We start from the raw sequence: 18,128 nt of genomic DNA on the forward strand, positions 1-18,128 counted from the left end.
TCTTTACAGTACTAAAACATATTCTTACGTCTTTTAACTGACTTTAAAACCGAAGGTTTTTGTGTATGTCAATACTGTATACAATACTTAATTTTACCATAATAATGCTTATTTTAATCTAATCTTTGAGTCAAAGTGAAGCTAAGACAGTCGTAAATATGCACACAAATTTTAAAAGATGCGACAAAATATGCTTGAACTATATCTATAACACTTATTAAAATATCCGTTTTTATTCTTATAAGATGATTTTCATATAATATGGTGATGACATGTTTCTAGACTGTAAAAATGGTTGTCTTTGTAAATATTTTAAATTTATTTATGTTGTGTTTTATCTGTTTTTATGTGATCAAAATGTTAGTTACCGCATTTAAGTAATACGAATAAAAAAAATGTTTTAGAGAAAGAAACGCCCGCACATTGCAGTATAATTAATGGTAAATGCGACAAGAAAGTAAAATAACAGTGGCGTAAAACAGATTCGAACGCTGGACTTCAGTGTTGAGAGTCGCTTAAGCCATCGCACGAGGCCGATACCACTCAACTACGACAATACTGTACGAATTGACAATTTTTGTAATTATAATATCCTGATTCAGGAACCATAAAATGTAATAAATTACACGTAGGTCTACTCCACATTAATATGAATACATACCAATGCATTTTGTTTTCCAGATGACTGAAGCTATAATAATAGTAGAAATCGTTCAGCGTTAAGTACATAATAAAACAGCTTGATATAATAGTTTAAAGGCACATTGTTACATTTATGGAGTAATAGATATTTTCTCAGGAAGTCACATAAAACACTTTGGACCGATGAACTATAAAAATCCTACGCTAACTTAAATATCAAATTACATACTTTATTGACAACTTTCTCTGCAAAACATAAGTATGTAACATATATATGTTTTATTACTTATAATATCATAAGCAAATATATTAACATATTCAAAAGTATGAGACACGGCCGAAATTGTTAAATTTTATCAATGCCAATATCCCGACTTAAATTCTGCATTTATATCGCAATTTTCATGTAGTTTTCGCAATCATTAGCGCTAATGACATAAGCTTGGAATCGACTGGTGCAACCTTCCTACTGCAGTCGGAATCCCCATCATTTGGGTCAAGTAATCGTAAAAAATATTGTTTATGCACATTCATCACTAACTGTACTGATTGATGCAAATGCATGAGTAAACTGAACAAACCGCACTAAAAGGTCAATGCTACTGCTATTGTTTCACAGTTTATCGCTAATAATATTGGTATATTAGTATTTAGGGATATAAATGTAACTTACTCTGCATGTAGGATTAAACTAAAATATTTTTTTATACACCAAGAAGTTTCTAATTACCGGCGACAGTGTTTTGAGTTTCATAACGTTTCATAATTGAGCGATTTTAATGCAGTTTCTGCCGCGCACCACTACTATGTGGAAGCAGTGATTTATTTTCGAATAAATTCGACTTAGGGTCCTTCAAGAAAAACGGCTGCTAATTCTTAAAAGGCCGGCAATGCACTCACGAGTCTTCTAGCATTCAGTGTGTACTGGCGACGGTATAACTTAACATCAGATGAGCCTCCTGCCCTGTTCTATTTTAAAAACAAACTTGAGTATATCAGACAAAAAATATTTTAGTGACATTCCTTAATATTTTTCTTAATTTCGTATAGACAGTATTTTTTTGTTGTTGAACGTCGGATTGTTTTGTAATAATCGCGAAAAGCTCAGAATACTCATGATTAAGTTTTTGTAAAATGCTTGTAAATGTAACATTTAGCTTATTTTTTTGTTTAAACCAATTCACGAATTCTCAAATAAGTGAGTCATTTGTGCTAATTCTTTTGACTATTCATTAACATAAAAAGTAAACTTTGGGACGAATCTAATTGACTTCATGAACTTCAATGTTCACTAGGGATACAAGTTTTATTGTTATGTTATGATAATTTAGTCTGGAGTCATATAAATTAACATGAAACGACTTAGGTGATTAATTCTGGGTGGCCTCATATGTAGCGTGATAGGTTATGGTCATCCTCTTTATATTTACGCAGTTCCATCGCAGTCCTTGATGGGGATTTGTTGAGAAATTATAGAAAAAAATTCATAGTGTCATTTTGATTCGACAATTTTATTGCCTAACGAATAATATTAATGTTTTCATTATCAATTATACAAGGGGGCTTTTTGGTTATAGATATTGTGGCAAATTGTTTTCTAGTTATTATATATTAAATAATAAAATATTTATAAATTTTCGGAAAAATAGTAAAAAGCTTTTTATTTTAGTAATTAAAGTGACTGTGTACCTAACCCAATTAAAATCAAAGTTTTGCAATAAAATGTTTATAGTATCCAATCGAATTAATATTTATCACATTGATTTGAATATAAATTAAGACGTCATGCGGTCACTAGGAATTACGTATTTAGAGTTACAGCTTAACATAAATCTATAAACTTACCATTTTAATTGCCATAAGCAAAAATAAATTTATCCAAGAATTTAAATAACTCATACATAAAGTTTGAGGGGGCACTTCCGTTCTTTCATATATTCACACAACACATCATGATATGAACATAATATGAAAATGAAAAGATTATTAATTCACAGTTCAAAAATTATTAAAAGTCGCGCGCGCTGTTTTCCCGCCATCGGTAAACTGACAGGTTTTTTTCAGACGAACGAGCCAACTGTCATCGTTCGCAGGTTGCGCCTGACTGGCACAGGTGACGCTCACGCGATAGCATTTCGATGGTGATGCTTGATTGTTACCCGTGATTGATATATTATATAGAGTTTAAAATATTTTGTGAACTTTAATAAGTGTGTCATCATTAACTTGAATTTAGTCTATCACGCCCTAAGTGTTCGTTGCTATTTTTTATAATTCATCAGTCTGAATGTAGCACTTTTATTCCTAATAACTTATTATCCATTATTAGTGATTAAACATTTTGCTCGTTACTAGTTCAAATAAATAGTTTTACCTTTTGCTTTTTATGGACACATCTAAATAATAGTTAAAATAGGGTTCAAGTAAAATATAAGTTTACAAATGTGTGTTGATCATACAAATTACGAACCACTGAGTCACACACATTAAATAATAAAACTATAAAATTAACACCAATAACCATTATAAAGTAATTATATTAATTGGAGCATATAAACGTTTTAGGTGATGCTTTAGATTAGGAGCCAAACTGCTAAAACTGTGCAACAGAATTAAGTTATTATTTATATTATAAGGTCTTGGATTTATTGTTGTTGGGTTATATTGGTTAGTTTTGACGCCTTGGGTCTCCTTTGATTCATAAATAATTGGCCTGAAAAAATTGTTTAGTTAAATTTGGAAACCGGGACGTCAAGGCTGCATAACATGGTGTAAGTTACTAAGCATCGGAAGCGGCGTTTTCATAATAACGAACTAAAATATTAGAACACTAATAATAAAGTAACTCTGCAATTAAATGCAACAATTTGTAATGTCTTTGTAATTATGGAATAAATTCCTTTTCCTTTTGAAAATGTTCTCTACCTCGTACTAATAGGAAAATTGGAGCGGCCTCCCATCTTGGCTTATCAGCGAACTCATTTGGTTAAGTTCCAATCAGGTTTGTCTAGAAAGGTTTCGATTTTATCTTGAGGTATAAAATATCCCGCATAAGTACATTTTACGACATCACTTTTCGAAAGGTTTGCGAATGTGAGATGCTGATTTATGAAAATCCTTGTATTATAATTTATATACTATTACGTAACATTTCATTTAAAAAAAAATATATCAAAAATATATCGGAAATGTGTTGTTACACATTTTCTAAATTGATATTTAGTCGATGAATTAAAGTTTTTCACTATGATTATAAAAATAAAAATTTTGTCTATATTTAAAAAAGTATATGTCAATACCGCTTAATTAAATACGACTTTTGCTTTTTATATTGCAGCTCTGAGATGCAGATGTAGGAATTTCCGAATAGCTGGATTTTGCAGCTCCACCGAGGACTTCATGACCTGCACTTAGTTCTACGTGAAGGAGCTAGATGAGGCAAAAAATTATGCTTACCGCGAGGAGAGTGGACAGGGCGCTTGCCATCAGCATAGTAGCGCGTGGCCGGAGGAGGCAGGCGGCCGGCGGACGGGCGCGCGCGAGCCCCTCCCGCCGCCCTCCCGACCTCTACCACCGTTGCACCAACATCCTGCACCTGTATCATAACAATTATTAATTAATTAATTAATTAGCAAGGTCTATAACAGTAAAACTAGTACTCAGGCAATTTATTTCTTTAAAAACAAGAAGATGAGTCTGAACAACGCCGTTGATATTATTAATGTAGCCACAAAAAAGATTTATTATACTATACTATATATGTTTCGTTAGACATAGAAAAATGATTCAGTCATTATCATTAATTTTGTCTGTGTAATGTAATATGTAATCTTTCTGCTGAAATAAAAATGTCTTGATTATTGAAAAACGAGGCATCATTTCTGTAACAGATTTTTGGGACTCGGTCCTGGTCTTCCTTCACTCTAAGAGAAAACATAACATGCCCAGCTTCAAACATCCGACCTTAAGAGTGGAGCCTCTTAATAGGGTATCAATAAAATCTATTGCAGTTACTTGCCTTTATGTATCAGTATTCATGCGAAAGTGAACAACTGCTTACACATGCCATATACTAGTATTACACCTATTTAAATTATAAGGTTTTATTGGTTTATTATTATTAAATTCATGGCTCTAAACCTACATTTTTCCCACTATAATACTAAGAAGAAACTTTCTTAGCCGTAGCCCTAAAAAATAGTCGTAAAATTCCTACAAGGGCTTAGAAAGCCAAATAGTTTATAGATTCATTAAATATTGCCAATTTAATGCTATGTAACTCTGAGTCGTAAGCGAGTAACATAAATGTGATTTCCACACAAGTACGACCGTTTGAACGTTTTGAAAGGATGTTTAAACTGCAATTGAATTTAATCGAAAACTTATTGGTTTGTTTATTAGTTCGTAAATTATTTGCATAAATATGCCTCAACTTCGGTTGCAATATAAAATAGCATATAGCAGCATAAGCAAAGCTGTGTAACTTAAAAATATATCTATATATTGAATTTACCTGGCTCTTTTACGATAAAGATCAAATCCAAATGATGTTTTGAATCAAATGTAAATATTGGGCTCTTGTAATACCCTTAATTTATTTATATATTATTATAATTATATATATTAACAAACAATTATAGTAATGAAATAGTCGAAGACCGAGTACATAATATTTACAAAATGGTTCAACCAATTTACAAAAGAAAAAAATTCAGAATTATTCAATGAATTGAATTAAGTGAACTAATTTGGAGTTGTTTGATGGTGTAAAATAAAATAAGGGTATAAACGTGAGAGTTATTAAGAAATTTATTGGTATAACGCGTATATTATTTATATATACGCGTTATACCAATATATATTGAATAATTCTAACGAACAAGCGACGAAAGTCCGATTTATTAGGATAACAATAAAAATTACAATACAGTGATAGAAAATCTTTACTACAACATATAAATTCTATACAATTTCTCTTTTAATAAGTATTTCCTTTAAAAGATAAGAAAAATGATTAGCGTAGTACGAATCAATGTCATGGCGTCATAATGCAAATTCCAAACATTGCCTTATCGGCGCCTTAAGAATCACACCTCCTATTATGTCATTACTGGCGGGAACATTAACATTAATATTTTATACTAATATATCTCCTCCTGCACTAGCCATAAAGACCACATCCGCATAAACTAATTTATAGCAGTAATAAAGTTTCAGTAGTGTTTTTATCGGTGTAATTATTTCGGCGCCAGATATTATTTATCATTGAAATATTTGTTTAATGATTCAACATGTTCAGTGAAATGGCGGATGAGTTAGCGGATTTCGGGAAGTTTGTTTAGTGAATAAACTGAAATAATTTTACAAATGGGAAAAAAATTATAGAGAACCTTTACAAAAATTGAATTATTTATGTTCACTTTGACCTTGTGGCCCATTGGGGTCTGGGGCTTTGATCATGGGTTTGTTTCATAGATTTCATTACTTAATTGACTTTCTGATAACATACACATTCGACAAAAATATGTCTTAAGAGGGCCCTTCCCCATCCGACGAACTTCAACGCGAGCATGGCCAAAAAGCTTGTTGTTTCATCCAGCGCAATGTCAGAACAAGAGGTAAAGCGAAAAGACAGAGAAAGCGGCTGAGCACTCGGGGGCGCTCGGGCGGTAGCGAGTCATTCATAAACATAATCTCGTATCGCGCACGTGCCTCGCTACGCGCGCACAGTTGCTAACTATAGTTTTGTACATTTCTCTGAAATAATGCAGGTGTTGTATTTTTAATATTAATATTTTATATTTTTAACGCTGATGACACCTGCTTATTTTATTTCGGTATAAATATCCAGACTATGGTTGCTCGAGCTCAGTCAGACCTAAATTCTCTATATTCTTGGTTTCAACAAAATCTGCTAACCATAAATATCTCAAAAACATCTTATGTAATATTCAGAGCAAAAAATAAAATCATTCCTATCTTTCAACCGTTAAAAGCAAGTGAGAACGCGATAACATTGAAAATTTGTAGTATGCGGAACTTGTTCTAAAAAACTTGTTCCAAGAAATACGTGTTTTTTCGTAAGCCTTACAGAATTATAAAAAAAAGTTTTACATTTAGAAACTCCATTAAATTTGCAAGGTTTTTATGCAAATATTTTTTTCAGGCTTCAATTATTAAGTACGTTATAAACGCCCAAACTTCACATAAAATTGGTGCAAAAAGCTGATTTTTGGAGGTCTGTACTGAATTTGTATATTAAAATTTTAATTTTGCGTTTTGATAGAAACCTAGATATAGTGCAAAAGATGCCTATTAGTTCAAAAGTTTCAAAGAAAAATCTGTTACAACGCCATAATCACGTAAGAGCGTTTGTATGGAAAGATAGTCGGGTTGGGCGCTCTTAAGCACGCTTAGTCTAGCAACGGTCATATTCGCATTGATACTTTAAATTAGATAGTAAAAAGATCGCCTATGAATTTATGTTTACTTCAAGGTATTGCAAATACTAATTAGTTAATCGGGATTTAATTAAGTTGTAAGCTGTAACCGGCACTTCATTAGCCGAGACGAGAAAATTAACTTTCTGTCAAAAGTTATGGATCATTTTGTTAATTGCTCACATGAATACATGTTTCTAATACTGTAAATATTCCTTAACATATTGCTTAGTAAAAAATGAAGCGCTATCCCCCAATAGAGGATGCTAACCTTACAATTTCGGTAATTCTTTATTCTATATATATTTCCATAATATTATCACTGCTTTTCCTTTCCTTTTATTTCTTCCTTATTTATAGTTTTCCTATTTTTTATAACTTCAATCAATAGCTTCAAAATGCTCATGATTCATGACTTAATTTAATTGAATAAAGTTTCAAATGTTCGATCCAAATCGCTAATTCCATAATCGAGAAAATCAAATAAAACCCCTTAATAATAATAAACTATATTTTACTCTGCATTCAACTGCTCATATTGCGGAATTTGGCTTGAATTATAAAAAATATCAAAGTAAATTAACTTTTAAATAAATTTATTACACTGATAATAATAATGTCTAATCCTTATAACAAATGTTGGGAGTATGTAGTGCTCATATAATTACTACATGATTACTTAGATATTTCTCTGAGTGAAATAGATACAAATCTATACTTGTAACCTTTCAACAACAAAATTTATGATCTTAATCTTATTCTACTCTAACTCAAAAATAAGCGTGTATGTGTGTGTTAAAAATAATGTAGCTTACAGTTTGATGAAGCAACATTAATTGATCGAAATAACATAAAAACAAAATACAATTTTATATGCTAGATAGAACTTGTGACATTACCCATCAACCAATCACAATACAGTGTCTAACAATTAATTAAAAACAACCAATCACAATGCCGCATTCATTATAAAGCCTGCGTTATTAGCATGTTATTAAGATTATTTAGCATTCAAATGTAAGGGGATTAAAATTATTTATTGCTTTAAGTTGATTTAAATATTAATTATGCGTCGTTTAGTATAAGCCTATAATTTGTTAAATATCAATGCAATCCATTAACATCGCAGACATTTTATATTTAGTTTTAATTATTTATAAGACTGGGAGATCTTGTTTGTTTGTAGTATATTATTGAGGAAAAATATAGGCGCCGCCGAGATTCGAACTCAGGATCTCCTGTTTACTAGACAGGCGCTTTAACCAACTAAGCCACGGTGCCACGTGAGTAAAGAGGGAAAATTCCTATGCTCTCACTTACGATGAAGAGCATTTTATAGAAATGGTGAACCAGTTCACCAAATCTCAAATTCCGCTCTTGTACTGTTCTCCTGATTGTCATCATACTTTTTAGAAGATGCAGTATTGTGCATTCTGGCTAAGCATGCGAACCTTAGGTCTAACCCTGGCACCAATGTATATGCACAATTAACATTTAAAACGATGTCTTAATTACATTAAATAAGTATGATAAAGGCATAGAAGACACTTGCTTAGCTATATAGAAAAACTATTAATAAAGCAGATGTAAGAATCGCAGTTCTTGCAGTATTAAATAATCACTACCGGATTATTGTTGTTTAAACTTAACATCGCAATCAGTGATATTAAGAATACGTCTATACGGGATTTTATGTAACAATTATATTATACTTCAAGTACTTATTATTATAAATTAATCAGCAAATTCCCGGATACTTAAGAACAAATAAATAATTCATGGCAATATCGTTCGCTTTGAACTCGCGATAAATTGTCAGTTCAATCAGATTTTATCTACTAGATCTTGTATCGGCGCCTTCCGATGATCTACATAGCTAATGCTCTGTGATCTACATAATACTAAGGCATAGTATACACAAGGGTAAGTACTATTTAGTTGGTATTAAAATTCGTAAATTTTGTGTGAAATTCTTAATACAGTTTGGTGGATTTTTTCTTCAATTCTTCATGTGCATTACGACATACAATGGAGGCTCTTCGGAACTCTTTCACAAAATTAAAATTAAAAAATAGCAAAAGTTTCTATCAATCAACATGTGGCAACCGATTACTTGAAGAAGTTCTGTCTATGATAACTCTATCTTTTTCAGAAGAGATTTCCAATTGCTATACAATTCAACAGGAACAAATAAACTTAAACATAAAATGTATGCTTGTGAATGATTCCTTATGAAAAGACTCATATATACAATGGAAATTCTTTGCATAGCCTTTGATATAACTTGTTTAGTGGGTGTAAAGTCATTTTCTTATTAAGTCTATTGGCGCATTAAAATATTAGCATTCCTTTTTTAGATCGCCTAATTGAGTTATTTTATATTATCATTTAATTATTAGTGAATTTATATTATGTACTAGTACTACTCACTCGAAAATACTGAAATAGACCAAATGTAGTTGTGTCTCGCTAAAAGTGCCTAAATTTATAAAAAAACGACTGGGATTGAAACTGGGTTAGTAAAGGTGGATTTTAGAGTTTTATATAACTAGAAGAAACAGTTATAGATATTTAGTTTTAAAAAAAAGTGCACTAGCCCCCACAATAAACCTTTCTGACTTTCTTTCGTCCTTTGACATGTCTACGGTACTGGACAATAATTTCTACATAACACTTACCTATCTATAATGAAACTATTTTTGCACTTTAAGAATTTTTTTTGTGATTCTGAAAATTTTGTTTTTTGGAGTGGTTAAAGATGAAACGGCATCTGAAGGAGAAATAGCGATAAGCGAAGAAAATACGTTTTAAATGTAAGAAACTAATATGTAGGTAAAACTAGAGACAAATCAAAATTTAAATATACGAAGTAAGCTGAAGAAATGGTATTCTAATATCTCATACGAGAGGCACTGTTTTAGTTGATATAGACAAGTAACCAATCCTCTGAATAAATTATTGTTCGCCAAGACTGAACTCCTATCAGCTTCAACGCAGTGATTTGCCTGAACAACTGATTCACGCACGACATTATTTGTCGGTCTATTTTGAACTAAACCGTTGTTAGAAGTTGTGTATAGAAGCAATTACAATTCGTGCAGACTCGTGCGCTATGCGGCGCACGCGCGCATATCTTATTTGTATTAAATAATTACTATATTGAATTACAGGTATGTCCTTTAAGGCAACTGAAGTAAAAATGAGATATTTAATATTTGATAAAACATAATTTACCTCATCGAGGTTTCTTGTTTGTTTATAAATAAGGACTGTACAGGTTGATTTCAGAAGCAATTATATCCCTCAAGAACTTGACGGATAATGACGTAAAACGAAGAGTAGCAAGTACATGAAAGAGATGATGATTCATAAATGTATTATGAAAAATTCAATACAGAGACTATAAAAACAAAGTTTTTTCAAAATCAATCAAAAATATACCAAAAAGAAATTAAACGAAACATGTTAAAATTAAAAGGTGGGACAGAATAAAACTAACGAAAATAAGAAATAGGAGGAAACAATAAAATATAGAATACAGTGTGAAACAATTAAAATTATGATACAAGAAGAGATAGTACAGGGACATTGACTAAATATATTCTAGAATAGTATCCATGAAAAAGGAACAGAGGAAGACCATTGATCCGATGAGAAGACGATCTTAAACAAGAAGCAGACCCAGTATGGAGCACAACCCAGGACAGACTAGCAAACACCGAGGAATATTGAGTAGATCAATTATAATATTAATTCATAGATTAGTTATTAGGTGTAAGAACTTGGTTCTTTAAAATAAAGGTTTCATTCATTCAAGTCAGCTTATTTTTTTTTTATACAGCCGCCCTGATTTGAAGTGATGCCGGCGCCAATTGACTCTGGCACTGTCAGAACAATCGCAAGTGTGTTGCCGGTCTTTAAGAAATTGGTACGCTCTTTTCTTTCGGCTCCTAAAATTCGAACTATGTACTACTGCTTGTACTATAATTTCCATCAAACTTTGAATAATTTTTTCAACAAATAATCTTATATATTAATTAGCTGTGATTTTTAGATGTTATTTAATTACAATTATCTAGAAAGAAATATATTATGATTAATTATTAACTAAAATATTTGACGATTTCAATTTGAATCTGACGCAAATATACTCTGAACTTAGTAGCGAATAAATACAAAATATCATCAATTAAAATTTTATCAATAAATTATAAGTATTTACGATCAACGTACAAGATCAAACGTATATTTTAATTACTTCAGCCAATATGGTATTTATATAAATTAAACTGCAATTGATTGTTATTAATTATTTATTTTAATTTTCATGTCAAGCGAGACGTATTGATTTACGCATGTGAGTTGAAAGAGTTATATTGTCGACTGTATTAATTAAATGTCTCTTGATGTTTTTAAGAAACCTTTTGATTTTAACTGGGTACTGGGTCATTTTAGAGTTTAATTATTACTCCCATATTTTAATTTTAATTTATTTTATTTTTATGTGATAGAAGGTAAACGGACAGAAGGCCTCTTCATCATGGGCCCTTAGTCGAATTAGTTTGGAAATTCTTCAGTGGGCAGCTGGTTCCACATAGTGGTGGTGCGCAGCAAAAACTATCTTAAGAAATGCACAGTTGTGGAATGAATTTTTGCTGCAGATATTAGTCCAAACAACTCCACTGAACACTCTCCCTGGTATATTTGGTAGAAGATGCAGAGAAACCCCACATTTCCATGCAGCGCCAAGAGATCAAACCGCACGGAAACTAACTGGAAAACTGAAATTGTTTTTTAATTGTGGAAATGTCACACACTCTTCCACAGTGAAACTTATTAGTGCGGGAGGGTTATGTGGGACTCGCATTACCCACTGAAGCCTCATTGCACTACCAAGAACCACCCCAGAAGGGCTGTAATAGCGATGCCTCTCGGCTTGGGCACTTTTCAGCTGGCGAGAATTTGGTGAGCGTATCGCGCATTTATAGATGGCTTCATGTTCAGATATGCCCATCTATATAAATGTTTAACAAATATTCTATTTTATCACCTCTTCATTTGATATACGAGAAAAAGTAAGCCTTCCTCCATTCAATTGGGATATAAAATCGATCGCGGATCAAGGAATCGTTGTATAGGATTTGTAAGCTTTAACTGTGATGTGCAATCCGTCATGGGGCGTTAATGTTGGCGCCATTGCATGCAACGTTATGACGTCACCACTGACTACTGACATTGGGAACTTGCGAACACTTTTCGTATTTTATATGTGCATGCAAAACGAATTTTGGTTTCCAACATCAGCATGCGATTTATGTAGACTTTTGTCCTTATTAAGTACTTTAAACAATAGCGATGTGATTATGACAAATACAAGTCAACATTTAAACATATAATATGTATATGAAGGATTTTTCTAACATAGTTTGTCGCTACTTTCAGGGTTGTATTATTTACACGAGTATTAACTACTGATGAGACTCAAAATGACTTTTATAATTTAATTTTTTTTACTTACTAATAATATTAAGTTTTTAAGTTGTTTTAATATTTTATTACGTATCCGAATTAAATTTGTATAGGCAACGCGCCTTTATAGTGTAGGAGAGTATGTAGACTATAATAGTATAAATAACTTAACTGTTCTTATGACATCATAATAATTAATAAGACATTTGCAAGCCTATTTTTATTTGGCTAATTGTGCGGTTAATATTATATCAATCTGAATGTACCACTTTCTTTGCAAATAATTGATTTATTATTATTTATAACAAAACATTTATTTGTGTTCATATATTAACTCAATACACTGGATTCATTTGTTTACCCTCATAAGATGCGCACGATTGACGATAATTACGATCTATAAGCGGAAGATTTGCATTAAATATTTATATTGTGTACGTAATATTTTTCAGTATAAAAGTGCGTTATCAATTTATATAAAAACACGGTTATACGAAAGTAATATTTCGGTTATAAAAATTCACCCAAACTTAAGTAAAGTAACTATAAAAACTTAAAAAAATTGCTTATATTTTGTCTCGTAATGGAAACATGTTTCCGAGTCATTCATATTTTTAAGGTAAGGTTGCCTACTTACTTCCGCAGTAGCCTACATGGAAAAGTACTTGAGCATTTATCGTGTATACTCGGATTTTTTATTCCGTAGAATTCGGACATTTTAATGGTGTTGCTACTAAAAAAGTTATCCACCGAAAAAAGTAAAAAAATTACCCATTGAGTAATAAAAAATGAAATGCTACGTATCTTTTATTTTTCCTACAAAAAAGTAAACCTAAATATTTACTTCCTCAAGGGACTTAATACAAATATAGCAAATATTTCAAAATCACGAAAAATATATCGAATAAACTTAATTTATTTTATTTTATTTATATAGCTGCCAGCACTGCCTACTAATTCCAGATTTAGTAAATCTTAAAAAAAATAAAATGTTATCTTTACTTATACGTATTATCAGTCGCCGTTAAACTACTTTTAATGTGGAGCACCATACTTAATAAAATGGATAAATTCACTAACAAATAAAATCTATGTATAGATAGCCTCAGATGTTCAGACTTGTAGTAAAATTGAAAAATGTGCCCGACCAAAAAGTTTTGCCATCTCTGACATGTCAAAAAATGATAGCTGTCAGAATTATACGGAAATAAAAATAAGAGTATAATAGATATATCTACTATTTCACTATTTTAGTTACTATTCAACAGTATTTAATTTTATTCTATTTTATATATGTATATATAATAAAGCCTGATGATTAAGAGCCTAAAGTGCAAAGTACATAGCCGCGGGTGTGCGCATTTGCAATCTGGTTGCGATTAATCAAAAGAATAGGCCCAGTAGCCGGCCTTTCGAGGCTAAATACCTCGGCAACTATCGTAGATATTTCACTGGTATGAAACAAGTTAGTAAACGCGACTTTGTCTGCGTGCAATTAGACGATTGCAAGAGTTTTGTACGACGGCAAATACCGTCTTTGTTACCATGGTTACGAAGTTATTTATGTAATAATTGGTAACTATGGTAATAAAACAGGAATTTCAATCCATGTTCGATATAAAGCTATTTATTTTTTAAATAAGCACTATTTCGGAGGCTCTACCAAACTAAAAGTTCTACGAACGTTCTTCATTGATTGATCGTTTCTTGTCATATTTATTTTTTACCTAAAACTTTTTTTTTTAGTCAGTCCATTAATGTTAATTATTTTAGCAGATTTTCACTAATGTAGGTTATTCTGCATTGTTATAATTTGTCCATTAACAAGGCAATAATCTATTATCCGTCAAACATAATGTAAGATAGTCTTCCTCATTGCAAATCGTAATTTAAGATAGCCTCAAAAACTGCTCAAACGTATACAAATATATGTTGATTTTCTATAACCTATGACCACAGACTATACATCAGCGGTTACACGGGAACGCTTTTAGACAACATGCCGTGATTATAACGCTCTCCTTACGAAATTTATGATGGAAATCAGATATCGCTTACATCACTCCGTTACTTGAGTTTTGCTATTTAAATCTTAGGGAAAATACGAAAATATTGAAAATGCAGCTACGCGTCTTCACATAATTGTATCAATTTTTGTTGTTAAATGCAAGATAATTATTACAGCAGTATTTAATCGAAGTTCAAACTAAGCGAGTCTTGGTAATTCCGGATAAAAATACTTTCTACCGTGTGTAACAGAAAAACATATCAGTTTTAACACATAACTACCCCATATATAAAGTCACGAATATCATTTATGAACGGAGAAATAATTGGGGTTGACGACACTACGACCAAGTTATGCTCATAATACCCCGTGATTGGGTCACGATACTTGCTGGTGGCAAATGTAGTGAGTGGTGCTTCCGGATACATCTATGCAGAGTTATAAATCTTTAGAACGGGACGTAATTTTCACAGTTATTTTAATTATGTGACGCATAGGTAACCTAAACACAATTCGCAACGCGAAATAAATATCTAAAAAACAAATGAGTATGGGTGCAATACCCTGGCAGGTTGTTTTTTCGGAAAACAGACCTAGAAACTTGATCTATTTCAATCCTTCAATCTTGATAACTGGAAAGTTCCCAATGCAGATTGAAATATTATTCCCATTTTGAAAAGCCAATAAATATGTTTTCTATAGCATGTTTTTGTACGAGCATTGTTATTTTTATAAGCTCTATGGTTCCTTTTAGTTAGTGATTTGATGACCATACTGGTTCAGTCTGGAATTGTCGGGAAATGATCGTTGTCAATTCACACTTATTTAATGAAATATGTTTTATTCGTCGCGTTATCAACAAAGAAAATACATCCTGTATTTTTTTTATTGATTAATTGATTAATTTATAATACAAAGGTACTATATTTTCGTGCAATCGTTTTCCTAAAAGATAAATCACCTACATCATGAGCACACCCCACATACACACCATCACGTATATACCCACACTTTTACATCATCACACAACACAACCAATTTAGGCTTAGTTAAATAAATTAAATCACCATTAGTTAAATGTATTAAATACTTTGTGTTTGTTTGTTCCCTTTTATAAATCTTTTTGTTGTATTTTCAGTGTATTTGTTTGTAATTAAATATAATTTATGTTAGCTGTAGGATTACTAAATAAATAAATAATATCGAACTCAATCAAAATAGAATAATGTAATAACGTCACTGTAATATATTGTAGAATCGAGATCGGCGTAGGCGCATTCGACGCTGCGATCCGTCACAGCAAATTGATTTTCGCTACGTTATCATTACGGACACACTTTAATGGCCGGCATCAATTTCCTCTGATGAGGTGACAACGAGGCGCTAAGTAATTCAATGCATATCAATTAGATATTTTGTTTAATAATTCTTAAACATGTTTTCAGCGTCCATATATTGGGGTCCTTCAAGAAAAGAGCATACCATATCTTGCGAGCGTATCTTTAAAGGCTGGCAACGCACTTGCGATCCTTCTAGAAATATGAGTGTCTATGGTTAACAGTGTCACTTAACATGAGGTGAGCCTCCTGCGCGTTTGCCCCTGTTTCATAAAAGTACATTTTGTGGGATAAGTTCGCATATGTTATACAGATAATAAATTCCAATTCGACGATTGCAGGCCAGCTGAGTTTCCGGGATTTATCTATTGACTATTCTTTCGCCAGCACACAATGACGGGCACTCTATATAATAAGTAGAATCGGATGGAAATTCCATTAAATCTTCTCTATCGGTCTTGCATCCACCGGGCTTAGACTACGTTGTCTTTGACCATTGTCCATCAAGTGCTTGGTTATTCATATATATATTATTTACTTAATAAAGGAAATTTTTGTTTTTGTTCGTTTTTTTATTCTGTTGTTGTGTTTTTAATGTGTTAAACCTGGAAGCTAAGATTCGATTCGCTCTTCTCTTTTTTTAAATACTTGTACTTAAAATATGGGTTTTGTCGAAGCAAATTCTTTCGCAAGGACATGCATGACCGGATAACGGTAACGTAAAATGATTTCTGTATGGTTAAGGTAAAAACAATCTGTGTTCGTGTCAACATTGACGTGTGGGGTTATTAATTTTTTGCATGTAAAGGCATACACATAATATAAATAATCCCACATTTCTTATAAGACAATTATACAAACAAAACTAAGAATTCACTTAAGTAAAATTGGTATCTTTTTCATGTAAATATTATATTTTGAAAGGTATGGCCGCTTCACACAGATTTCTTTTTATATAGATAGAGTAATGTGTAATCTACAGTTGCAACATTGATGAATATGTGAGCACCATTTATGTACATAATAATTTTGATATCTGCTGTTATTTTATTTTAGCAGGTGCATGGTCTTCATATACAAAAAAAAGTACAAAGTATATTGTCAAAGTTATTATAAACGATTCTTTATAAACATTCTTGGAATTAAAAAGGTTTTCACGGCTGACGTTTCGTCAACAACTCTTCACACCTTCACGCTGCGGCGTCGCGTTGTAATTACGCTTAAGCGAAAACGACCATTATTTTTCAACACCGGTTTTTAAGACTGACGCAACTTAAGAATTAAGCCGGTTTCACAAAAACTGTTTAGTATAGATATATCTCTTTTCGGTCTTCTTTAGATGCGTAGTACTGGTTAAATTTTTGATTTGATGACGTAAAGATTGACAACAAAGACGACATTGCTATGAAGAAGAATCAATAAATAATCGGTGATTGTGAGCCAAACTCAGTTCCCTGACTGCTATGAGTATTCTACTTGCAGAATTATGAAGCTGAAGAATAACGCAGAAATGACAGAAATATCACCCGCTCTTTGAGAGAGGATACCAAACATCAATCATATTAGTCCCGAATGGAAATCAAAGCCCAGATGTCGTCTTATATTCAGTGCTGTTGACGAAAAACGTACCACTATTTATGTACCTACTATATTATAAATTATTGATTTATATGCTGAAAAAATTATAGCTGGCAAAGTATAAATTACAATAGTTATATGTTTATGTTTAGCACATAATAAAATAAATTAGTTTTCGACAAATAAGGAGACTAATAAGACAACGAGGAAGCTCAGACAGCTACTGCGCTGTTTATTTTAATGATTATTCATTTTAACAATTAACATTTTAATTAGATTTTGTGATATAGTGATTAATTACTCAGTTTAATTAAGAGACGTGTTATTGATTGTTCCACGTGCAAAATTATTTAAAGGCATAAAGCGAAAATTGCGTGACCAGATTTTATTGTTTGAACTATTATTTTGTACGTAAATAACAAGTGAAGCCTGGATACGATAACGCCTCTAAGCTAGGTAGGTGATAGTATGAATGTTAAATAAAATTGTATATACATATTATTTATTTATTTATCTATTCTACTACATTATTCTACCTTAACAGTTACTACTAATTCGATAGAGCTCTAAAATAATAAATTATGAAAAATACCTTCAAACTGCGACACCAAAATCAATGTCAAATCATTTATTTTAATTGGGCCTTTTAAAATA

At 31.7% G+C, this 18,128-nt stretch overlaps 1 protein-coding gene and 1 non-coding gene across 4 annotated transcripts in view; both read right to left on the reverse strand.

The window, feature by feature from the left end:
* LOC111003515 overlaps positions 1–18,128 on the reverse strand; it is a 129,297-nt gene that overhangs the window by 18,888 nt on the left and 92,281 nt on the right. For 2 of the 3 annotated variants that reach the window (XM_022274054.2, XM_022274055.2), the window contains one exon: positions 4,099–4,237. In XM_022274054.2, coding sequence (XP_022129746.1) covers positions 4,099–4,134 — 36 coding nt within the window. In that variant the 5' untranslated portion in view covers positions 4,135–4,237. Of the gene's footprint in view, positions 1–2,487; positions 2,756–4,098; positions 4,238–18,128 lie in introns of those variants that run through there. The other variant, XM_022274053.2, reaches the window with a different exon arrangement.
* On the reverse strand, positions 8,290–8,363 carry Trnat-agu. The gene has a single exon. It is a non-coding gene; the product is annotated as a tRNA-Thr (tRNA).

This window comes from Pieris rapae, chromosome 5 (assembly GCF_905147795.1).
Source record: "Pieris rapae chromosome 5, ilPieRapa1.1, whole genome shotgun sequence".
In the NCBI taxonomy this organism is placed as follows: Eukaryota; Metazoa; Arthropoda; class Insecta; order Lepidoptera; family Pieridae; genus Pieris; species Pieris rapae.